This window comes from Zingiber officinale, chromosome 3B (assembly GCF_018446385.1).
Source record: "Zingiber officinale cultivar Zhangliang chromosome 3B, Zo_v1.1, whole genome shotgun sequence".
NCBI classification, from domain to species: domain Eukaryota; kingdom Viridiplantae; phylum Streptophyta; class Magnoliopsida; order Zingiberales; family Zingiberaceae; genus Zingiber; species Zingiber officinale.
Window position 1 is genome coordinate 12289587 of NC_055991.1, and position 27397 is coordinate 12316983.

Genomic DNA, 27397 nt, shown 5'->3' on the forward strand with positions numbered 1-27397 from the left:
AAATAACAGAGATTAGAGAATCTATTTACTGGGTCTCATCTTTTCTCTTTTTATGTTTTGCACATTATAGTCCTACACATAAAATTATGGTTATTGAGTGAAATTCAGTTCAAATAGGCTTCACCATCTACATTAATTGTGCATAGGACCCCCAAAGTTGAAGCTTCAAAATTAGTCTAATAGAATAATTACAACCCAAATAATTTGCATCTCCTTATTTGAGTCAGCTAGATACAGACATTATGCTACCATCTATATGCACGGCCACACTAACACTGGCAATCCCAAAGTCTAGGGATGTAAACGAGCTAAGTCAAGCCGAGCTTAACTATGTTTGCGCTTGTCTCTTTTATTATCGAGCTTGTTCAAGCTTGTTTATTAAAAAATCAAATTGAATTCAAGCCAAGCTCAAACTTTTTATCGAGCTCAACAAAATCGTTGTTGGCCTTATAATTTAGGTAAAACGTTGATCAAATGCATGAACCTTATATTATTTTTTATTTGTAATATATTATGAAGAATTTATGATTATAAAATTTTATATATTCCTTTTATATATTTCAATAAAAAAATTTAAAAATAAATTTAAAATTAAGCTTTATACAAGTTAATAAATTTATTCATAAATTATTCACGAGCTTTGTTCATGAATGTTAATGAACTGAGCTCACTAGTGTCCAGGCTTGTTTGTTTCATATATTCTTTTATCAAGCCTAACACCAAGCTTATTCACAAACATCCAACGCATTTACAACCCTGCCTAAGTCATTTAGATCATATTAAGGAGTTTCTTTTCTCACTTGTTTAACTATGAAATATATATTATTTGAACATGCCTATTATTTGAACATATGGAGGTCTCCTTAAATAACCAATTTACACTAATATGTTTTTACATCCATCCCAACATTCTCATGCCCGTTACTTTCCATAGACTTAAGAATGCATCAGTGCTGCCAAAGAATGCATCAGTTGATAAAACTCCATTTTAACCCTCTAGCCTTTTTTCTATGGATGATGACTTGATAGATGTAATTTTGCCAAAGATAACATTATGATATTCTTCTTAACCAAGAGTTTGTATCATCTGGATAATTTTGAAAGGAATGAGAATAGAGAGGGGTTAATAAATCCACGTAATTACCAAGTAATGCAGACACTTATATAGTTACAACTATTAATTATCTGATTAATCTCTAGAGGATATGGGTAACTAAATATATATACGTATATTTTCGCATTTTAGTTGTTATTTTTAAGAGATTTGATAAGTTGTCTTTTCTTATTTTCTAGATGTGCTATCATCTATAAATTGGTTGTACGATATGTTTTGATTAAGTTGAATAAAAATTTAGCCCTAATTTCCCCATAGTATTTGATTACCTAAAAATCTTAGGGACAAATGCACAAACATTACCTCCTAGCTATTGTTTGTACAAACTCGTACATCGCTTTCCACATGTTAACCATACGACACCTTCCAACCACTACCCATACCGCCCGCACAGTATCTTCCAATTATTGTTTGTGCATGTCCATGCATGACTTTCCACCTGTTGCTGTATGATATTTTCTAGTTATTACCCGTACCATACATGGAGAAATTGAAATAGCTATGAATGACTTTGTTCCTTCTCCACAACATTTGGCTTCACCTCTCATGAAAATTCCACCCTCTCCAACCCAAGTGGAATGTTGGACAACAGTTAAATCCTTATTACAAGTTATAAACCCACTGGGAACAATTATTGCCACGATGATGATATTGGAAAGAATGATTATTTATCTAATTATTTAATTCAATGAACAACAAAATAGGAGAAAATTTTCTCCTCTATGGGGCAATGAGGGAAATCTAGGAACTAGTGAGGGAGATTTATTCAAATAAGGAGAATACTTCAAAGATGTTCGAAATAGAAACTATTCTACATGATTTGCATAAAGGAGATTTGATGGTGACCCAATATTTCAACAGTCTGCGTTATTGGCACCAGATTGATATTTGCAAAGAATATTCATGGAATTGCCCTAAAGACCGTTAAGTATAGACAAATAATTGAAAAGAAAAGAATGTACAAATTTCTATTCGAGTTCAACAAAAATGTTGATGAAGTTCAAGGAAGCAGTTAGGGAATGAGGCCACAACTCAACCTTCCAGAAGCCTTTTAATAGATTCAGAAAGAAGAAAGCACGGAAAAGGTGATGTAGAGGACTCCAACCATAACACCTCAAGTCGAAAATTTTCCCTAGCTACTCGTGGGCCTCATAATCAAGCCATTGAGAATTGATAGAAAAAGCAAAACTCATATTGTGAACATTACCACAAGCTTAGTCATACCAAGGGAACATGCTAGAAGATTCACGGGAAACACAATCATAGGTAAACTCATATACTTATCCCACACAAGACCTAATATTAACTACTCGGTTAGTATGATAAGTCAATTTATAGACAACCCAAATGAAAAACATATGAAAGCAATATATAAGATCCTAAGATATTTAAAATTAACACAAGGAATGACTTAAATTTCGATAAATCAACAAACAAAATCGTTAAGATATATAGTGTTGATAATTGGGCAAGATTAGTAGTACATCAAAAATCTAACTTCCAACTACTGCACATATGTATGAGGAAATTTAGATACATGATGTAGCAAGAAAGAGTTGTGTCAAGAAGTAGTATAGAAGCCAAATTTAGAGCAATGACACGTGATGTATGTGAAGAGATGTGACTACGAAGACTCTTGAAGAACCTATAAAGAATATGAAGATGTTCTGTGATAATTAGCCGCCTATCACTATTAGTATTGCAAAGAACCCAATATATCATGATAGAATGAAGCACGTGCAGATTAATAGTCACTTCATACAGGTAAATATAGATAAGAGACTAATCAAGTTACTACATTTGCCAACTAGTCTTCAAACAAACATCACTGAGGCTCTACCAAGGAACCTTAAAGACTTACTTCAAGCAAGGGTTAATTAACAACTAGAGCCCACCTTAAGGGAGAGTCTGGAATATTAAAGAATATTCACACTTCCATATATAATTATAGTTGTTAATTAGCTAATTAATCTCCTAAATGATCCTTGACAATATAAGGTAGTTATTACCCGATTCTCTTCGTATTATCCTTGACATATATTTCCGTATTAGTTGGTTGCTGTTTTTAGGAGATTTGATAAGTAGTCTTTTATTTCTCAATGTGGTATCATCTATAAGTAAAAGGATGTACGATAAGTTTTAATTAAGTTGAATAAAATTAACTTCAATTTCCGCACGAGACTGTTATAAAAGATTAGAGCGCTGCTTATAAAAATAGGATCACAAACACTTACCTCCCAGATTTGGAGAAATGACCGGCACCAAGTTCACATTTAAACAATAGAGTATTGTTGTCAGTCTTCAATTCCCTGAGCTTGGCAACAAATTTTGCAGGTTCTGAGTACATTACGCGTGGATCTGTAAAAGTATAAATGTTTAGAAGACATGATATGATGCAAGAACACGTGAGAACTAATACAAATCACATTACCATTTAAACCAGCAGTAATAAGAATGTGTGGGTAGTGTTGTGCTTTTATCTGTAAAGATTGCATCAATGTTAGTATAAACTCAAAGGAAAACACAAAGGCAGTGCAAATTATAGTTTCCTGGAAACATATACATTACTGGATTTAGGTCTAGAGTTTAATAAGATGCAAACATGCTGTTTGAAGGATTGGGACTTGGGAGGGTGTTTTGAATAGATAAATAGTTGGACGCCACAGCTCAAGTAAATCAAACATGATTTACAAGGACAAATGTTCAGTCACCAGTTGCATTTTATATAAAAAAGCAAACCACTCAAACAGCTTCAGACTCTTTAGGCAACCATTTGAACAACAATTAGCATGTAGCTTGCTCACTAGCTCACAAGGCGCTCAGAAGGTAACACAAACCGCCGCCTAGTTAGTCAAAACAATAAAATTTCGAGTCTTCAATCTACATGTAGGCGCTAGGTGCAAGCTAACTCCAGTGCGTGGCTCAAAAGCTAAAAGTGAACCATTGTCATACCTAGTGGGGGGAATACAAGCATACGACAACTTAATTTTGCGTGGTTTGAAACTCCCCACTTCCTACTCCACGGCCTAAAATCCTATCACAATCACCACTATCTTTTTCCTTACCGAACACCTTCCGAAGGTGGAGAAACATTTTACAATACCTATTCTTACAAGCAACACAAACAAGAATACAAAAGATACAAATGAACATAATACAAAAAAAGACAGCCCGGTGCACAAAGCTCCCGCCATGCGGGGTCCTGGGGAAGGATCCATTGTACGCAGCCTTACCTTGTTTTTTGCAAGAAACTGTTTTCAGGATTCGAACTCATGACCTTTTGGTCACATGGCAACAACTTTACCGTTGCGCCAAGGCTCCCCTTCACAAATGAAATAAATAATACAATAGAAATAAATAACTTAACAAAAGAATCTTTGTTTTGTTCGCTTTCTTATTGCTTTTGATTGCTCTTTGAAGGTTCTGGAATGCAACAGCACTAGTCCGCAAACCCTGAAGCATTAATGTGTCAAAATCTTCATGAAACCCTCTTTTGGCTGAATGTCGCTCATTAGTCAACTACTTGCACTTCATCAGTTGAACTGATGAATCTCTCAAAATTCAAGCATTGCTCTAACTTTATCTATTCAACAACTTCTTCCAACTCTGCATCTCAGCTACTAGTCGACTACCTATCTCTTTACCAGTGAACTTTCACTGACCTTCATTAATTGACTCTCAAAGTCGACTAAAAAAACATTTTGTAATGTCTCAAAATGAGCCTAGTCAACTGCACTATATCATCAGTCGACTGCACCAATCAGGTGTATCATCAATCAAGTTGGAACTCTTATAGTTGACTACTCGTACAACAAACTTGTTTAAACTCCAAAGGAATCCTATAGCAGTCGACTGTCCATACCACAAATTTATATGAACCCCAAATTTATGATTTTAGGTTTATCAATGGACTGATACCTAAGTTCTATCCATAGTAAGGCTGACATCTCACCTTGCTTAATCCAGTTGACTTCACACTTGCCTAAAATTCACTTCTCTAGGACTTCCACACTATCTAGCATCCGATCAACCTTAACGCCAAGACTTCACCATTGCCAAATATTGAGTCTTCCTTGACTTGTTTGAACATTCATTCACATGCCTAACATTCAATCCTCCATGATCTATTAGGACTTCCAACTACATGTCCAACATCCGATCCTCCATAACTTGTCAAGACTTTTCCCTTCTCATGCCTAGCATCTGATCCTCTATGACCTGTTAGGACTTCACCTCTTATGCCTAACACCTAACTCTCTCCATGACCTGTTAGGACTCCACTCATTATAAAGTGTCAAATTAATTGTGACTCACTTGAAATCCAATTCCTGCTCAAATGTCGAACATATTGATCAAACATCGAAATTCAATTCGAGCTTGACTAGAAGTTGATTGCACCAACAAAAAAATCTTGGTTGACCCAACAAATTAATTCAAAAAGAAAGAAGTCAGAACCTTTAGGATTCCCTTAAGAAGAGGGAGAAGGTTGTGTCTCATCGATAGCCAGAGAGATATAGAATCTACGTATCTTTACTCTCAATTCTCCTGCATTTTATTTTTTTAAACTTTAATCAAAACTTCTTTTGGTGGCAGCTATTGCTCTCTTCACTTTGTTGATGACAGCAGCAGCTACGGTAGTCCATGGCCAGTTACAACTCCAGAAACTCTAGGGTTACTAGTTCAACAACTTGAAAGTTAGTAATTTATTCTTTAGCATATTCTTTCATTTTCTTTAACAATTTGTTTGCAACCAATTTGATTGGAAAAGTGCAATTCAGTAATAGAAAAGAATTCTTATCAATCCTAGTTCCAATCCTTAACAATGAATTCAGTTGAGAAATGAGAACTGAAATTCCATTTCTTATGTTTGGAATGATAGAATTGGCTTGGTATTATACTATAGAAATTTTCAGTAACATGATTTGTAGAGAAAACTTGAACATCCCAAATTTTTGGGTTAATTGTATTAATTTCCATCTTTTATTCTTCAAACATCTGATACAATATTAGATGGAAACAGATAATTTCATAAATGTTATGGTACAAAAAAAAAAAAAAACTGTGAGGATTTACACGTTTACTTGGCATGTGGTATTAGTTTCGAATATCTCAAACTCATAACAGATGTTTAAAGACAAAAGTCTCAATGTGATAGATTAACAAATAGTGATGATGATGTAGCATCACTCTAAACATCGAAAAAGAGCCAGCAATAGTGAAAAATACCAAATGAAGTGCAAAATGTTCAGCACTTACATTATCAACCGGAGAATATGATTTCATATAGAAGTAGAATTCTTCCTTTCGTGGATCACCCCATTCCTACACCAAGCATCAAAACTTTCTGAGGCAATTGAGGGATAAAAATAACATTACTAATGATAAACATTAAAGTTAGACAAACACAATAATTTTTTTACACCAAGAAGAAGGTATAGACAAAAAAACTCAAGAGAGTAGGATCAGAACATGTAAAATAGAACAAATTTAGTGTAGTAGTAAATCGTGTCTCACGCATATACTTTTTTATAATATTAAAAATTAAACAAAATACAACAACAACAATCAACTCTGAAGTTATAATATTAAGTTCCTGGAAAGACAAGTAATCAATTCTGAAGTACTAATTAGGTAATTGTATAACAACAATAACAATTAGGCATTATCCCACTAGGTGGGGTCAGTTATATGGATTATTCTACCTCATTAGGCTCTATCCCTACTATATTATCATTTAAATTTAAATAAATTTTATCTTATTTTATTGTTGCTAACCAATTTTTTTTATTTTCCTCTTCCTCATTTGATATGGCCATTTGTCATAATTTCACATCGCCTAATTGGAACATTTATTGATCGTCTAAGTACATGTATGTACAATCTTAAATGTCTCTAGAAATTTTCCCTCAATAAATACAACCCCGACTTTCTCTCTAATATTTTCATTTCTTATTCTTTCCATTCTTGTATGTTTGCACATCCACTTTAGCATTCTCATCTTTACAACTTTCATCTTCTGCTCATGTGCTTGCGTCATAGCCAACATTCAATTTCATATAACATAACATGTCTAACTTTATAAAACTTTCCTTCAAGTTGTACTTTACGATCACAAAGACACCTGACGTTTTCTTCCATTTCAGTCATTATGCTTATATTCTAGGAAAACATATCTCTCAATCCTTCCATCCTTTTGCAAAAAAGATCCTCAATACTTAAAACTCTCCATTACAGACAACTCATCATCTCTTATCTTAAAAAAGATCTGCTTATATTTTGTCTTTATTCTACTAAGACTAAAACCCTTCACTTGAAAAGATAAGGACTTAGAGCTAATCCTTGATGTAACTTTCCCGTCAAGAGTTGAGTTTAACATTTCTTCTTTCACGTGTCTTATCTACCCAAACAATATCATCTACAAACAGCATACACTACGGTACTATATCTTGGATGTGTCCAATGAATTCATGCATGATTAGTGTAAAAAGATAAGGCTTAGAGCTAATCCTTGATGTAACTCAATCTTTATGGAAACGCTTTGGTTAATCCGCCTGAAGTCTTCACTCTTGTTATTACATCCTCATGCATATCCTTAATTAGTTTAATATACGTAAGCTAACACCTCTCTTTTCTAGAGTTCTCTATATAATTTTCCTTTGACTCAATCAATAAGTTTTTTCTTGGTCAATGAATACCATGTCTTTTTTCTATTACTTTTTTTTCAAAATTTAATAGTATGACTTTTTAGTTTAATACTCCTATAGTTTGCACAATTTTGTACATTTCTTTTATTCTTATATAAGAGAATTAGAGTGCTTACCCTCCATTGAGCAAGCATATTTTTAATTTTCAATATCAGATTGAATAACTTGTGAGTCATTCAATATCTTATTTTCCAAGACACTTCCATACCTTTATCGGAATATCATCTGGTCCAACTATTTTTCCATTTTGTATCTCATTTATAGCTCGCTCTACTTTTGAAGTTTGAATTCTACGATAAAAACTTAAATTTTTATACTCATTTGACCTATTTAAATTACCAAAATTAAGTTGGTCATCTAAACCTTCATTGCAAAGTCGAGGAAAATACATTTTCCATTGCTCTTTTATTCCTCATCATTTACTAATACCCTATTATATTCATCTTTAATATATCTTATTTGGATAAAATATCTTGTCTTCCGTTCTTTCGCTTTAGCTATTCTATAAATATCTCTTTCCCTTCTTTTATATCTAATTTTCGATATAAGCGTTCAAAATTTTTATTCTTCATTCACTGCTTTCTGAGCCTCTTTCTTGGTTACTGTATAGTGTTTTAAGTTTTCCTCGTTCTTATAAGTATAAAATTTGTTACAGGTTATTCGTTTTTCCTTCACTTTTTCATGTACTTTCACATTCCACCACCAAGATTCTTTACTTGATTGTGCACATCCCTTTGACTCACCAAATATATTCTTGGATATTATTTTCAACTTTAATACCATCTTATCACATGTTGTATTCGAGTCGCCATATATTTCTCCTAATACTTATACTCCTACCCTGTCCATAAATATGTTTTTCTTGTCATCCTTTAACTTTCACCACTTAATTTTAGGAGTCGTGCATATTTGCCTTCTATTGATAGTATGTGTGAAGCATATATCCAACACTAGTACACTACTAACCTATGTTGGGTGGTTAAATTTTCTCAAAAAATAACCTTGCAAGCTTTAGAAATCTTTTTATCATTCTTCCTAACTATAAGAAAGTCAATTTGTGATTTATTATTCTCACTTTTAAATGTGACTAAGTGTTTTTCTCTTTTCTTAAAAAATATCTTTGATAGTATAAGAACATATGCTGTCGTAAAACCTAATATAGTTTTTCCTTTTTCATTTCTAATTCCAAACTTATAACTCTCATATACCCTATCATATTCTTCATTTTTCACTCCTACATGCTCATTTAAATCTCCTCTTATTAAAATCATTTCGGTTAACGGAATATTTTGTAATACCTCATCTAAATCATCCCAAAATCTAGATTTGGTGTGTTCATCTAATCCTACTTGAGGTGCATAAATGCTAATTACATTAATAGTTTCTTTCGTCACTACTATCTTAAGAGTTGTAATCCTATCCCCCTTTCTCACTACTCCTACTTCGTCCTTTAGTGAGCTATCGACAACAACACCTACTTCATTTCGTGCTTTACTTCTTCCTGTGTATCATAATTTAAAACTCAAATTCTTTATCATCTTTGCATTCTGTCCTACCTATTTTGTCTCCTATACACACAAAATATTAATTTTTTTTCTAATCATCATCTCAAATACCTCCATTTCTTTACTAGTGAGCGGGTTCTATGTTCTAAATCTTAGACCATGAACTTTTCTATAATATTTATTCTTATCTAGCCTATGGTGTGGGAACTGTTGCATATTTACACTACACCCAAGTTCTCATAAAGATGTAGCAATCCTTACTGGTACGTTACAGTGGACTTGCAACGCAAACTCTTGCATATTTAGCACTACACTTGAGTTTTCATGGACATGTAGCGGTCTAAGACATCAATGCGTCTCTTTCATAGAGCATCCTAACATTAGCACACTACACTCGAGTTCTAATAGAGATGTAGTAATCTTTGTCGAGATGTTATAGTCGGACTTTGCAACGCATTCCTTTCTGGGAACATCCTAACATTAGCACAATAGTTTGATGAATCAATTCATTGAACATTTACCTGAAAGTCCAAGCTAGCAACCTAATGCACAACGCTCACCCTTTTTCAACCGGGCTTGGGACCGGCTTTGGCGAGGCTATTAAAAAATAAACAAAAGAAATGAAAGAAAATAAAACAAACAAAAAAAAAGAACATGTTAATATAAGACACCAATAATTATAATTAGACATGGGTAGGGACACTATTTCTAATATAATAACTTCTAAAAGAAATGCTCACATGGATAAAAAGGAAGGTTTCGAGTAGCATCTACTAATATTACCAAAAACATTGTGAAAATACTTCTACGAGAGAGGTTTTTCTGCATTTTGTGACCATTTTCTAATGATTCATGCAAATGAACAAGTTTATAATAGAAGTATGACCAAAGAGCAAATTTGTAAAAAACTAGATGATAGAAATAAAGAGAGATGAATAAGACGCAAATCATCAAATGGCCTAACCATAGAAAAATAACAAATAACAATACCTCCCATTCAGATGTAGTCAATGGAATTGTTGGATCAAGCATAGTAGTCACCACGTCAACAAAGGGCACTCCACCTACGGCAACCTTGAATAAATCAGGCCGCATGTTCACAACCGCTCCAACCAGCAACCCACCTGCACTTCTTCCATTGATGCATAGTTTTTCTTTTGAACAATAGTTATTTTCTATTAAGTACTCAGCACAAGCGATGAAATCAGTAAAGGTATTTTTCTTCTTCAACAACTTCCCATTCTCATACCACTGTCTTCCCATTTCACCACCTCCACGTATGTGAGCTATTGCAAATACAAAACCCCTGTCCACCAAAGACAACCTTGATGCCTTGAAGTAGGGGTCTATACATACCTGAAAAATCACAAAACATTCAACAATCTAAACACAAAAATGTCTCACTTGACAACTAGAATAACCACAAACAGCCTATTAAATAATTGAATCATATCAAAGTGATCATCAGCCAATAAATTAGCATAATATAAACCAACAGTAAGAATAAACAATCCATCATGTAAATTATATACTCGTTTCAAATATAATCTAAAAAACATAAAATTAAGTTGTTATCAGTGCAACCTTCCACAGAAAATGGACTAGTCCACACGTCTAACATCCTTAAAGGTGATAAAACAATCATGCATAGCACAAATCCTCAGCAATATCTGAAAGTATTTTTTGTAATGGATGAGAGAAATAATCCAGTAACAGGATGTTGAGTAGGTGAACATAAAGAATAAAGCAAGCATAGTAAGTAACGTAGTTAATGAATAAAATAACTAGCTATACTACAAGTACTATTGTGAAATTTCAACCAAATCATAAAACAGAATTTCATAAATCGTGAACAAAAACCTAGAGATTTATAGGATTTCCTTGTGGAAAGCAGGTAGTTACCTCATACGAACCATATCCATACAGCAGCATTGGGTCACTTCCATCAAGTTTTACACAATCTTTTCTGTATAAAAGTGAAATAGGAATATGGGTACCATCTGAAGCGACTGCCCATTTCCTTTCAGTCACATAATTTGATGCATCAAAGCCACCTAACACCTGCAGATGGTAGATGAAATACTCGTGATAACTAGGGAACACGTTGCATAAATAGGAGAACAAAAAGAAAACATCTTCCCGTTTACTTTAATATGACTAGCAGTTTGCAGAATAAAAAGCAGGACTACAGTACGGAAGAGAAAGGTTCATCTAGAAATTAAGATACAAGTAGTGAATCTATGTCAACCTTAAAATGTACAAACTTCAATATCTTTGTGATCAGAGAAAAATATTGAAAACCCACGACCATAGGTCACTATACAAACTTTCAGTTTATTCAGAAAATATAAAAGGAAGCCACAGAAAAAGGCACAGAATGCATCCACAGAAATATTCCTACAAGTTTTAATACCATTATTTGTTTTAGCAGAGATAAAAGGATGCTACTTTGTCCATTCATCTAGGTTTTATCAAAAGTTCCCTTGTTTTGAATTTTTGTAGTAGCCTGATTTCCGTAGTACTAAAAAGCATAGCAACAAATTCCATCAGAGAAAAGACTAGTCAAACCCTTGCTACATCTGAGTTTTTCATAAGTTTATTATTTGTTTGGTAATCTTAATTAATAATCCAATTTTAATTATCTGCATTGTTGGCAGAGATCAAGGTTTAAAGCATGGTTCCTTGGCAGAGTTTTGATCATTGGCAAAACAGTTTCAATATAATGCAGTGCCGCCGACACTCACTCAACATCCTTCAAAGCGTGCAAAAAATTTACTCAGATGAATTTTAATTATAATGCCCTTCAACTTAACTAGTTTACCTCCAAATACATGCCAATAGAAATTATAAAATCTGTTAGAATAAGTATAGGGGTAGTTTGGTCTTTTGGTTTATTTCTTCTTTTCTATATAAAGGCCTAACTCGTGGTTCCTAAAGACACGAGATTTTAGGTTTTACTTTGTACATAGTATCAGAGCCAACTTAAAACCCTAAACCTAATTTCCTTATCTCAGCGCCGCTTCTCTCTCACCGCGTCTCTCTCTCTCGCCGGCCGCGAGCATCTCCTTCCTCACATCGCCTCCGACAAGGGCAACGAGTTTTCCTTTGTACCGGTAACGGGATACGCGGTCGGTGACTCCTTCCGCGGCTTCCGCCTCTCCTGGACGATCGACGACGCGCCGCCGCCTACGTCGCCTCGCTGCCCTCCGTCGAACGCGCACCCGCTGCCGCTGTCTTCTAGCACCGCCTCCTTCCTCGCGCCGCCTCCTTCCTCGCGCGACCTCCTTCCTCGCGCGGCCTCCTTCCTCGCTGCCGCGCGCCTTCTCTTTTTCTGCCGCACGAGTTCTCCAGCAGCGACAGCCCTCCAGCGACGGGCCTCTCTCCAACAGCGACAGCCCTCCAGCGACGGTCTTTCTGCCACGCGCCTTTCTCTGCTGCAAACTCTCCAGCAGCGAGCGCCGTCTCCTTCTGCCGCGCGAGTTCTCCAGCGGCGCCGTCTCTTTCTGCCGTGGCCTTTCTCCAGCGGCGTCTCTGTCATCAGCAGCCAAGAACCTCCACCTCACAATTGAAGCAGCCCTTGCCCTTTCCGATTGAGGTGGAGCTCCTTCCAGTTGTTGTTTCCGATTTGAAAGTTCAAGCAAGCGCAGTCCAGTTCATAGTTCTATTCATGGCTACATCTGGCGCTCCAAAGCCAAATGCCTCAATCTTTACCAACCATATTACTGCACCCCTCTCTTCCGAGCAGTTGGATGGTAAAAATTATATCTCCTGGGCATCTCACATTGAACTTTGGCTTGTTGGACAGGGGTATGAGACACATCTCACTCAAACTGAAGAAGATGTTCAAGACGCTGATCGTCCTCTATGGAAGAAGGTTGACGCTCAGTTGTGTTGTATTATCCGAGCCACCATCCATTCATCTCTTAGGAATGTCTTCCGTACTCACAAAACCTGCAAAGCTGTTTGGACACAAGCTCAACAACTCTTTACAAACACTTCTCGGCGACTCTATCAAGTTTGTGAAGATCTCATGACTATCCTCAACGCCAATCAGATTAAGGATTCAATGTCAACTTATCTGGGTTCAGTTTCTAGCCTTCTTTGTGACTTCAATGAACTGCTTCCACCTGCGGCTGATCCTGTTGAAGAGCTTGAAAATCGGAAGAAATTTTTTATGTCTTTGGCTTTATATGGTCTGCCCACAGATTATTCTCATGTCCGTGACCAGATCCTGGGCAGCCCCACAGAAGCTACCATGGAAAATACCTGGGCGACTCTTCTCCGTGTCCCGGCCAAAGTCTTGATGATGCCTTCTTCTGTTCCTGTCGACTCATCAGCTTTGGTCTCTCGACACAAAGGACCTCCACCTCGCAAGGGTGGCAAGGGACGCCCTTGGTGTGATCATTGCCACCGACTGGGACACACGATTGATAAATGCTGGAGTCTACATGGTCGTCCTCCTCGTGCTGCTCAAATTGTTCAGAGTTCTATTGCTCCTTCAGCTTCCACCTCACAGTTAACACCTGATTCGACTTCAACACCTTCCTACACTGACTTTCTGAAATGGTTTGAGGATCGACAGGCTTCGGGTTCCACTGCTACCATTGCAGACGCTGGTACTTCCTTTACTGGCATATCTCGTTCTTCGGGTCCTTGGGTTCTTGATTCGGGGGTCACCGATCATATCACTGGTAATAAATCCCTTTTTTCCTCTCTCATTACTTCTGATAATTTACCAATGGTCACCATGGCCAATGGTTCCCAAACTCAATCTCAGGGTATTGCTATTGTTCATCCTTCTTCATCTCTTTCAATTCATAATGTTCTTTATGTTCCCGGTGCTCCTTTTAATTTATTGTCGATAAGTCAACTTACTCGATCTCTTGATTGTGTCATTTCTTTTACTAACACATCTGTTACCTTACAGGACCGGAGTACGGGGAGGATGATTGGCTTCGGATGTGAATCCCATGGCCTATATCGGCTTCAACATCCCTCTTTTGTTGGTTCGGCGGCAACATCTCCACTACTTATTCATGCTCAGTTAGGACATCTAGGTCTTAATAAGTTGAAACAGTTACATCCTAGTCTTTCTCACTTAGACTCTTTATCTTGTGAGTCGTGTCAATTAGGTAAGCATGTTCGTAGTTCTTTTTCTCCTCGCATTGAGAGTCGGGCTATGTCTCCTTTTGCTTTGGTTCATTCTGATATTTGGGGTCCGAGTCGTATTTCTTCCACAATGGGGTCAAGATATTTTGTTACTTTTATAGACGATTTTTCCCGTTGTACATGGCTATATCTAATGAAGGATCGTTCAAAATTGTTTTCTATTTTTGAATCCTTTTTCCTTGAAATCAAAACTCAATTTGGTACTTCCCTTCGAATTTTGCAAAGTGATAATGCACGCGAGTATTTGTCTACTCAGTTTCGTACCTTCTTGACATCTCATGGCATGTTGCATCGCACGTCTTGCCCTCATACCCCTCAACAGAATGGGGTTGTAGAACGCAAAAATCGTCATCTCCTTGAGACGACTCGGACTCTTCTTCTCAATTCTCATGTCCCTCATCAGTTTTGGGGTGATGTCGTACTTACTGCGTGTTATCTCATCAATCGCATGCCTTCATCCACTCTCCAGGGTAAAATACCTCATCAAGTACTTTATCCACATCAGTCCCTTCATCCTCTACCACCTCGGGTCTTTGGTTCTATATGTTTTGCTCATGCTCTTGATCCCGGCGTTGATAAACTCTCTCCCCAGTCTCATAAGTGTGTTTTCCTTGGGTATCCACGGTCTCAGAAAGGGTACAAGTGTTATTCTCCTACCCTTCGTCGGTACTTCATCTCTGCTGATATCACATTCTTTGAGTCGGTTTCTTTTTTTGCTCCTTCCGCTTCACAGGTTGAGGTTTCTCCCTCTCCACCTGCGCCAATGACTATCTTTTGTCCTCCGGAGGCGCCTCTATCTTCTCCAGCCTCGCCTCCTCCTTTGCAGGTTTATCAACGTCGTACTCGTTCTGCTTTGCCGCCGGCCAACACTGACACTGCTGTGGGCACATCTTTGGAGCCAAGTCCTTCGCCGTTTCCTCCGGTCTCATTTCCTAACCCTGATGTTCCTATTGCACTTCGAAAGGGTATGCGTTCCACTCGTAATCCTTCTCCTCACTATGTTTCTTTGAGCTATCATCGTCTTTCCCCTTCCTATTATTATTGTCTATCTTCCTTGTCGTCTATTTCTCTTCCAAAGACTGCAGGTGATGCCTTTGCCCATCCGGGATGGAAACAGGCTATGCTTGATGAAATGAGTGTCTTATAGAACAGTGGGACTTGGGACCTCGTTCCTCTACCTCCTGGGAAGTCAGTGGTTGGTTGTCGATGGGTGTTTACGGTGAAAGTTGGTGTAGACGGCACGGTTGATCGGCTTAAGGCTCGTCTTATCGCTAAAGGCTATACTCAGGTATTTGGATTGGATTATGGAGACACATTTTCTCCTGTTGCCAAGGTGTCTTCTGTGCGTCTTTTTCTGTCTATTGCTGCAATTCGTCATTGGCCCCTTCATCAATTGGGCATCAAAAATGCATTCTTACATGGTGACCTGCTTGAGGAAGTCTACACGGAGCAACCTCCGTGTTTTGTTGCTCAGGGGGAGTCTTCTGGTCTTGTATGTCGCTTGCAGAAATCTTTATATGGTCTCAAGCAGTCACCCAGAGCATAATTCAGTAGATTTAGTACCGTAATTCAACAGTTTGGCATGACTCAAAGCGAGGCTGATCATTCTGTCTTTTATCGCCACTCATCTACTGGTTGCATCTATGTAGTGGTTTATGTTGATGATATTGTCATCACAGGTAATGATCATCTTGGGATTTCACAAGTAAAACAACATCTTTTCAAACATTTCCAGACAAAGGATCTTGGCAAACTCAAATATTTTCTAGGGATAGAAGTGGCACAGTCTAAAGATAGGATCATTATATCCCAAAGGAAGTATGCAATGGATATTTTGGAAGAAACAGGAATGTTAAACTCAAAGATAGTCGACAATCCCATGGATCCTAATGTCAAGCTCCTACCAAATCAGGGGGAGCCTTTTTCAGATCCTGAACGGTATAGGCGATTGGTAGGGAAACTAAGCTACCTTACTGTCACTCGTCCGGATATCTCATTTGCAGTGAGTGTAGTAAGTCAGTTTCTTAGCTCTCCATGCAAAGAACATTGGGATGCAGTGACTCGCATTGTTCGATATATCAGGGGTGCACCAAGAAAGGGTCTTCTATATGAAGACAAAGGACATACTCAAGTCGTGGGATATTCTGATGCAGATTGGGAAGGATCTCCCTCTGATAGAAGATCCACTTTTGGATTTTGTATATTTGTCGGAGGTAACCTTGTTTCTTGGAAAAGCAAAAAACAGAATGTTGTGGCAAGATCCAGTGCAGAGGCAGAATATCGAGCTATGGCTATTGCTAGTCAAGAACTTATATGGTTAAAACAGTTGCTTCAGGAACTAAGGTTTGGAAAGGTTACACAAATGTCACTCATATGTGACAACCAGGCCGCTATGCATATTGCCTCAAATCCAGTCTTCCATGAGAGAACAAAGCATATTGAAGTTGACTGTCACTTTGTCAGAGAGAAAGTCATATCTGGAGAAATATCTACTAGTTTTGTCAACTCAAATGATCAGCTAGCAGATATATTCACTAAATCACTTAGAGGTCCTTGGATTGACTACATATGTAACAAGCTTAGCGTATATGATCTATATTCTCAAGCTTGAGGGGGAGTGTTAGAATAAGTATAGGGGTAGTTTGATCTTTTGGTTTATTTCTTCTTTTCTATATAAAGGCCTAACTCGTGGTTCCTAAAGACACGAGATTTTAGGTTTTACTTTGTATAAAATCAATAGAATTAAACAATAAGATACAGATATATAAGTAACTCAACTAATAATTATATCTTACAAATACCAAAATAATTGTGGTTCATCAATTAGAAGCATTGGTTCTTGTAGCATTCTAACATCTGGTATCGAAATTGATTTCTCAATCTCTCTAAATATATATCATTTAAAGAATGCATCTCTATTTCTCTGACTCATTCCTTCTCTATACTACTGTTGGTGCTCCAATTGGTATTTAGTACTTCCCTTCTTCCCCTTTGCTCTTTTTTTAATACTGTTTCAGCTCCTCTCTATGACCAATGGAATCAAAGGATGGTCCTAAGAAGAGGATCTTCCTATCTCGATCGATACTGCATGAGACAGCACAATGACCTTTACCTATGTGGACTCAGTATTAAAATTAGTGTGCAGCGGAACAATAAGTTTCTGGGTGTTGATCCAAACTGAAAGACATTTGAAATCATGGTATAGATAGCTCTTGTTCAATTCCATATTATAAAATTAGTTTAGTATTAAATAACAAATCATTGATCCAATTCAATTGATATACTTGAACTTTTCCGAGTACTATTCTAACTAACTTAAGCAATACCAGAAATCAGTTACTTCTTCATAGCTCCAATTCTACACCTTGATGATCTTCGTATATTCCGTTAGAAGTGTAATCATGAGAACCTGAATCAAAATACTTCACAAAGGTTTTATCTTGCTAAAATATTCATGTTCCTCAACTTTCACTAATGTAGTTGTCATTAATAGTTGCTTCTACTTTTGTTTTCTTCTATAATAAAGAAAAATTGAGAAATAAGAAAGAAATGTATTTCATAACTACTTATTCTGTTGTTTCAAGTATGAAGTTATACCACTTCTAACAAGCTTAAAGGTTGGTAATCAACTATCTCATTCTTCTTTGTCTCGGCCTATTTCAACAGCGATGAAAAGAAAAGTTCTGTAGAACTCATGAATATCAGTCTATCCAAACAAAAAAATGTGGAACCGCCACATTAACGCCCCCATGCGACGACCCCACGTCGATAGACGGAGGTTCATCAGGAGCACAGGTGTTAAGTGCATGGTAGGACAAACACAGGCGATGCATTCCTTGGGACTCGAACCCTGCCCACTACAGGCAAACTACCATGCATTTACCATCTATGCCAAGCCCGGGGGCATTAGCCTATCCAAACAAAGATAGCCCTACAGTCTCTTTGCTCATTTGATCCTACGATGAAACATGTGACAATCAAACAAGTTTCTATTTGCCTAAAAAAATGAAAGTAAAAAAAACAATCACAATTCTTCTTTAACAATTTCTAAAGCACCACTCTTAACCAACATTTGTAACAACTAAATATACATGTCTCGCAATAACAAAATAATGTAAAAATAATACTTCCATAAAAGAATCCTAGTTTATCCCATAAGAAACAATCATCTAGAAACAGACATTAGTGTTTGAACTATATAAAAAAAGTGCACTACCTTTTCAATCTTCTTTAGAAAAGAAACACCTGTCTTCATGTCAAAGTCATAGATAGACAGCGGAGTTCTTAGAGAACTAAATGAAAATCGTAAAATGCTCGACGAAAATTCTGATTCTTCAGCATCTGCTGAGTATACTGGATCAATGAAGTCAATTTTTCTACCATCTTGGAGTGCTCCAATTGCTTCCCCAATGGATGGAAGATTGTATACAGTTATTGTAGGTAAACCATTTTCACGCTCATAAACGACTATATGATTGATAAAAAGTTGAAAATCCTGTAATTTCACACTGAAATTATAAAAAGAAAACAGAAGTTAAGCAATTTGTCTTGATCTAATAAACTAGATGGAAAAAGAAAAATCAAAAAGTAGAAAAGGAATATAAAGTGTGCCACAATAAAAGATTAATTTTATATATAAACTTAAGCACATTGCCAGAACCCAGCAGCACCATAAAGAAGCAATAATGTAATATCATATACAGCACAACAATGTCAAGTAACATAAGGTGCATAAAATTTTGAATTGCTAAATTACCCATCCTCAATGTCGACACTCTACAATAGCATAACTACCTAATCTTGTCACTGCAACTGTTTCAGCAATAGCATAAGGTCATCTCTAGTTGGATCAGGATATTAGTAGTCTTCCAGAAGGACAAGTGTAGCAATTCCAAAAGAAAACTCATAAAAACCCAACAATAGAATATGCTCTCTAGCTGCATCAACTTAAATAAGAAAATTGATAATTGGGATTGATTAAATGGAAACCATGTTAGTCTTCATAAACGTGTGAAAGAGCACACAGCATAAAATTTTGAATTGCTAAATTACCCATCCTCAATGTCGACACTCTACAATAGCATAACTACCTAATCTTGTCACCGCAACTGTTTCAGCAATAGCATAAGGTCATCTCTAGTTGGATAAGGATATTAGTAGTCTTCCAGAAGGACAAGTGTAGCAATTCCAAAAGAAAACTCATAAAAACCCAACAATAGAATATGCTCTTTAGCTGCATCAACTTAAATAAGAAAATTGATAATTGGGATTGATTAAAGGGAAACCATAGTAGTCTTCATAAACGTGTGAAAGAGTACACATGTATCTAGTAGACCTCAAATGCTATTTGGCTTAAAAAGGTAAATGATGCATTTTTCATTATAAAGCATTTGTTAATATCCTATTTGACATCCTTATCATCCAGATAAGGAGAGAACAAATCATTGACAAGTTGACTGTTTAATGTTAGAACAATTGAATGCAACTTGACATACAAGTGAAGAAATATATGAAATGATGATTTCACATATGTGATCATTAAGAAGTGTTCAAACATCCACAAAGAGTTGATTGCACAAAATATCTATATTTCAAGATTTTAACAAATCACATTCAACTACTTGACAAGGATATGACAATCAATAAATATAGTAAGCTTACAATTCTGACAAATAATCCAATCTTGTTCGATTTTGTAACAAATCCATTATATGTTAACTGTTCATCCACTCTTGGTTAAATAGATAACATGCAATCCCAATATGGAAAAAATATAAATCATATGGCATGTCACCACAATTGCCCGAGTTGGTAGTTATCCCTTATAAGGGTAATATTATATGAATTTACTTTCACAATACAGGCTCCTGGGGAAGGGTCGGACCATATTAGATCTATTGTACGTAATCTTACCATACATTGCAAAAGGTTATTTCCACGATTCGAATCCGTAACCACAAAGTCACATGAAAGCAACTTCACCATTGCGCCACGACTCCTCTTCTAATTTGTAATAAATATTTTTTATAGAACATGACTAACGCTATATGTTACACTTGACCATAAAAGTTTCCAAAATTCTTGTTTACATTCAAAATCTTATTTTCACCAAGATACACATGACAACAATTGTCAATCTTTTGAGTCGATGCTTATTTTTCATTCTATCTTTGAAAAATATATAAATAATGCTATCAAAATATTATAACCTAAATATGCCGTCATTATATTTTCTAAGAAATATTATTTATAAATTAACAAAAATATATTCTATTTATGCAATAAAAATACTAAATAGTTTGATTGTATATTAACATTAGTATATAAATATGTAAATTATATATAACAGCGTACAAAATTAAACCCAAAACATGATATTGTAGTTTAATAAAAGTATGAACACTAAAATAGTTTATTGTGAAATATGCACATTTACAAAATATGTATAATACTGAAAAGAACCGAAAGATTCAGATGAACACACAAGTATTAAAAAAAGTTCTACCAAGTGAATCTATGCTACAATTACATTTACTTGAATATAAGTAAAGAAACATGGATCATCAAAAGAAACTAAGATAAGTGCATAGAACACAAAACAAAAATCAGCAATCACTCTTAACAATTACCTTTCTCTGTGAGGAAGCAGAATTGTTGTTTCATTTACATTGTCAATTGGACAAACAAGTAGCTCTGAGTTGTAAAATTCATTACTTCTCCTCTTGATAAAGAAATGATTTCCTCGGTGACTAGCTGATGTATCAATCCCAGAAACACGAGGTGTTAAAGACACAAGGCCATTTTCTAGTTTTAAGATATTGAGATAGTAGAGGAACCGTGTAGTTTTGCTTTCAGAAGCTATAAACAAATATTGCTTGCTTTCAGAGGCTTGGAGATCAATAGAAAAGGTGTCATCCTTTTCATGATATAGGCAGACATCATTAGACTGATCATTTTCGAGTTTGTGAAGCCAAGCCTGATAAAATACTAGAATATGAGAATCGAGAAATTTAAAAGCATCTGTAAATCTAGATTTCACCCAAAACATCTAACCATAGTTCATAAGAGCATAAACTGACACCCTAGTTTAGTCTGTACAGCAAAAGTAAGAATTAGCATAGTGATAGCAAAGCCAACAAATTGTAATTTAACGTCTTGTAGGAAAAAGAAAAATGCTAGAGACCACTAAATTGGAAAGGAAAAAAAAAAGGTTGTCATAGAGAAAACTAAATAGAAGGTTAAACAAAGAAAACCAAACAAAAGACTAAATAGAGAAATCATCATTATCAACCATTGTACTTGTCCCAAATATTTAGGGTCAACTACATTGGGCTTATCCCTCAATTAAAATGCAAGACTATATAACTAACAACATTCCCCTTTTTTAATTCTTTGGCTAAAATTTTCTTTGATCCTCCTCTACCCCTTATATTTTCCACTTTAATCTATTCAACTCTTTTAACTAGAAAATTAATGTACTTTATTTCATTTCATTGAGAGTTAAAGCTACAACTAATTGCACCAAATATTAATATTGTTTTATTTAATCTTCTCTAGGATCCCGGGATATTCATCTTGAAATTTGCAATCTCTTGTGCGTTATTTTTTAATAATCCAATACTCTAGCCCTTTGGTACAACATTTTATACTACTAACATAAAAAGTTTTTCCTTTTATCCTAAGGGGAATATAATGATCATACAAGATTCAAAAGGTTCCTCTTTATTTCAACCACCCACTCTCTATCCTATGAATACTAGGATGAAAACCAACAGCTAATACAACAAGCATTGATACAGATAGAGGTATGATATAATCTGGTAGTTTTGTGATTCCAGACACATTTAAGTTGGGTAGTTCATACTAATCAAGGCAAACACTTTTGCCAATTCAGGTTGGTGCAAGTATTTGAATGTGTTGTGTTTTCTGGTCAATGCTAAGGGTGTCAACTAGACATGTCTATGTTGAGCACAGCAAGACGTGTGATGGCCAGTAAGAAGTTGGGTCAGTCCTAGACCAAATTGGTCGCGATCTTGCATAGCATGAGCCTCACCAGAGTGGAGTTGAATCGAGAACGAATAGTGCCTTTCAAGCTTTTTAGATATTTGATTTTTCTAAATTATTTTAAAATTTAATAAAAAAATAATAAAAATGTAAAATTGATATTAAATATAATTAAAAGTATTTAATATTTATAATTGGTATTAATAAATTGTAAAATCCTGGAAATAACCTCTTGCAAAAAGCAGGGTAAAGCTGCATACAATGGATCCTTCCTGGGACCCGTATGGCGGGAGCTTCGTGCACCGAGCTATCCTTTTTTTTATTAATAAATTGTAGAAGAAAATATTTGTAGCTAGTATTTAATATTCTATTAAACATTATTAAAAGCATTTAATATTTATAATTAGTATTAATTAATTATAAAAGAAAATATTTGAGTAGACTTAGCCGACTTGCCATGCTGGGGCCCAATCCCATGTCGGGTTGGGCACAACCAATTCAAACCTAGACCCATGAGACCATCGCCCAACACGAACCCGCACTTGGTGTCACGCCCAACCCAACCCATTTGCATTTGCGCTGAGCACAGCCTAAATGTGTCAGTCAAACCATGGGTGATTAGCCCAATTGACACCTTTGTTAATGCTAATTGTTTATTTGGTGTATAAAATTTCTAATTTTCTTTTTCTATTGATATTTAGTTAATATAATTGTTAAATAATTGGATCATAAGATTTATGTAATTGAGAGTTGTTCAGGCTTTAATTGTGTTTTATATTTATCATTAGTATGCATACCTATTTAATCCAAAAACTTAAACCCAATTTTTTTAACACAATGGATTAAAATCTCCAACCTACATATGATTCAGTTATAAACAAGTTAACCCATTTAATTAAATGAATTATACAAGTCAAAAAGGAATCATGTGACATGATTCATTTAATTAAATGGGTCTGTTTGCATGACATGACCTGTTCAAAACCAACAATTTTATAATAGGGCCAACCATGGTGGAGTTTATTCGCTATGGGTGGAGTTTATATTAGGGCCAACAATTTTACAAGTCATAAATGGATTAACCCATTTATAACCTGATCCATTTATTTGTGATCATAAATGGGGCCTCATTTATAAACCGAACATGTTTAGCTTAGACCCAAATCCACCAAAAATGTGGGTTAGCTCATGTCGTGTAAATAGATCGTATTAACTTTTCCCACCCATGCATATATTATATACACAAAACTCCACCGATTTTGTGTCAAGTTTAGATATTTGACAAGTATACCCATCTAACTAAACATGTAAGTTCAACATAGTTAAAATGGGATTGAATTCATGCAGTAGGTAAAATCACAAGTACCCAACTAACTACTATGAACTATCCTTATCTTCATGTAACTATAGAAGCTTGTTGAACAACATAAAATGTCGCACACTTGATCATGTTTTTTTTTCTATTTGTGTGCCCTTATATTCTTCGTGTTTGTGTGATTCTCACATTCTAATAACTAGTTAAATAGCAGTATCACACCCCTAACAACTAATATCTGAGAGGTCATCACTTCCTAATTTCATGTTAGTTTGAGAAATGAGAAGATGAAAAGATACAAAATAATGTCAAGACATGGTATGAGCTTCAACCAATGACTTAAAGAATAAGAACCTAGTAATATCATGCACACAAGGGCATACATAGGCTCAAGCATTCACACATATAAAAGGGCGTGCTCAAGTAGATAGAAATTGACTTGATGTCCAATAGGATATGCAAAAAAAATCATAATGTAATCACCATCTACATTGATGACCGTGCTAACTCTTTGGTTATTTAAAAAGATAAGTTGGCACTTGTAACTTTTGATTATGAATAACACTAGGAGTTTTTATTATGGATTTGGTGGTTAATAGAAGCTTCCATATCATTCAATCCTTTTTTTGCTTACCTACCACTCAGTATTCATACAGGCACTTCCTCTCTTCTTTATTTTCCATCATTCTGATCATTCACCATTATACAACTAGCCACTGGAATTATAATATTTGATATTGCGCAAAATAAGATGCAACACCAAGTGATAAGCACCAAGCAAGACCAATTTCAGGGGAAACAATTTACTCCTTATCATGAGCAGTACAGTATGACATTAATTCGTGAGTTGAGCTTCCATTAAAAAAAAAAATGAGTACGGCAAATTGCAAGTGTAACGAACAAATATTTACAGTAAAATGAAAATGAAAATAACACAAACACCAAATAGTAAAAACCTTGTCAGGTCGAAGGATCTCATCCATTGTTATGTAAACCAGGTTACCATCACCAGCCCACTCAATGTAAGATGTTATGCTAGTTAAAGGCTTCCCTAAAAGAGTCCCTTTCTCAATATCCATGATATAGACAGTATATATCTCATCACCTTTAGTGTCTTCCGCATAGGCTACTAACTTGTTATTTGGGCTGACCTGAAAGGAACCAAAAGTTGACAATGATTAGAAAACCAGAGTGCAGCATAGTTTTATCAGATATTTATAGATCAATGAATATGCATACTTTAAAAGCACCGATACTGTAGTAATCTTTCCCTTCAGCCTTAATATTCTCATCCAAGATTACATGCTCTTCAGGAGCTTCAGCTCCCACGGACATGATGTCAGTCACAGAAGGAACAGCATTATCTTTTATAGGCCGCCGGCAATGCTGAACATATTCCTTCCCTTCTAATGTTCTCTCATAGTAATAATATCCACCTCTCCTAATTGGGACTGTAATGTCATCCTCCTTGATCCTTCCTCTTATCTCAGAGTATAATATATTTTGATACTCTTTCACATCTGAAAGTGATAGTATGTCAGCAGCTCAAAGTATGAAATAAGGAATATCATGGTCAGCATTTATCTTTGTGATAATTATCACAAAAGTATGACAAGACAGGCAAGAAAAAATTCAGGAGGATTTGATGATTGTGCCCAGATTTAGTTGGATGGTTCATACCCTACAAGATTGTGCTCATGCCAACCTAGTAAACACAACTAACCCAAGCCCAGCCTGGGCACATCTTGTTAGAAATCTGTCATGTCAAGCATGGCACAAGCCTGTTAAACTCAATAACTTAATATTCTTTATTTTAAAACCATTATTTTTAATTATTCAATAATTTAAAAATATATCAAAAATAACAAAGTTGTAAGTTCTACGAGGGATGAGGAGTGATTACCTCATCCACAACACTTCTCCAAAACCCCCCAATGCATTTGTGCTGTCATTACCATACAAATGATTTCATCACAACATATGATCAATTTATAGTATTCGTACAATCTCAATTGCACAACACATTAATGGGCCATGAGGTGAGGTCTGTGAATGAGCTATCTCTCACTCTCGAATCTTTAGTCCAAGCAAATCAAAGTCGAGTTGTGGATGTGAGGTGGCAAACAGTAGAGATGGACCCAGAACACATGATCACCATCATGAATTAGATTTTCTGTGTTGAACATGAAACATGATGAGGACATGAATCTCAGCTAAGATCGTAAAGAGCATACCAATTTTGAATGAGGATGGGGGAGGGATGTTGTGAAAGAAAGCGGGTGAGGGTGGATATTTATAGGCACTGTGAACTCGCCATTTGCTCAAACAAAGCATGACCCAGCTTAACAGGAGGGAGCCAAGTTAGACACAGCGCATCTCATGCCGGCCAGGATTGAGCAGTGGCCGGACCCAATTGACACCTTTAATCTTGCACGAAGAGAAATCTAAAACTTTTATTAGAAAGTAGTTTTCTGCTTTTTAAGATCTGGAAAAAAAAGACTTTTTTTGTTTGTTTTGCTCCTGCCATGATTTGCCTAGGAGTCCATTGCATGTTCAACGAATGTTCAAAAAATACCAGATTTCCAATTTCTCTAACTCCCAGATCAAGATCAGTGCGATAAACAAAATGGATACGCATCCGCACTGGGAGCGAGACAATAAAGACTCACCGGACATTAAAAGTTCCGTGTATGCATTCTCCTCTTTCAGGTAGGCAAGAACCTCCGGGTCAGTTCGGGAGTCATCGCGAAGCCAGTAGTAGTTATCAACTCGGACGTCGCCAAACATCTCCATCTCGTGCCTCACCTTCTTCGCCACCGGTAGTTTCGCCATGGATGGATTGGGGGCAGAGGAAGAGAGGGTGGAGAAAACTCTTTGGTTTTCGTGTGAACACTGGAGGTGACCGACAGGAGAGGGATGGGAGGCGGCGAAGAGCAGAAATAGGGCGGCGCAACGGCGGGTGAGGAGAGGGCAAGGGCCAGATAACGATCGCAGGCGGAGCATTCAAATGCGACGCCGATTCAACCAGGGATAATCGGGTCAAGGCACTTTCTCATACGCATGATTTCTATAATAATTTTATATAAATTATAAAAATATGATTATGGAAATAAATATATTAAAATAATTTATCTTCTAATGAGTAAATACTATTATGTAAATTGTAGCAGCTTATAACACTGTTAAATAAAAATTATTTTATTAAGTTTGTCAAAAAAAAAAATCAAAATCACATTGACTGCTGCAGCTGTTATAGAAGTTAACTATTAATTACTATAATAATTATAATAGTCATTAATTAGTTGTTATAATTATGACAGTCACTAATTAATTCTTCAATTAGCTGCTATAATTTATAATAGTGACTATATATAACATTTTTCAAAAAGAATATTTTGGTAAAAAAATATAATGGAGTTCTCTTACTTTTTTTTTTGTTTCCCCCTAAAATGATACAATCAAGGATGTTTATTATAACAAATTTTATTATAGTACATATTTTATGATTAAACTCATGAATAAAATTGTTTAGCCGTTTATATATTGATAAATGATTATATTGATTAAATTAAAATTTTAATTAGAG

At 35.7% G+C, this 27397-nt stretch overlaps 1 protein-coding gene across 1 annotated transcript in view; it reads right to left on the minus strand.

Moving 5' to 3' along the window:
- Positions 1-26859, minus strand: part of LOC122055916 (protease 2-like) — a 28358-nt gene extending 1499 nt beyond the window's left edge. The window contains exons 1-10 of the mRNA XM_042617606.1: positions 26481-26859; positions 25051-25331; positions 24768-24962; positions 21122-21468; positions 18709-19000; positions 11226-11384; positions 10314-10679; positions 6371-6436; positions 3546-3594; positions 3349-3472 (exon numbers count right to left, since the gene is read on the minus strand). Of these exons, the coding sequence (XP_042473540.1) occupies positions 3349-3472; positions 3546-3594; positions 6371-6436; positions 10314-10679; positions 11226-11384; positions 18709-19000; positions 21122-21468; positions 24768-24962; positions 25051-25331; positions 26481-26814 (2213 nt within the window). The 5' untranslated portion in view covers positions 26815-26859. The remainder of the gene's footprint in view (positions 1-3348; positions 3473-3545; positions 3595-6370; positions 6437-10313; positions 10680-11225; positions 11385-18708; positions 19001-21121; positions 21469-24767; positions 24963-25050; positions 25332-26480) is intronic.
- Positions 26860-27397: the final 538 nt, after the last annotated feature.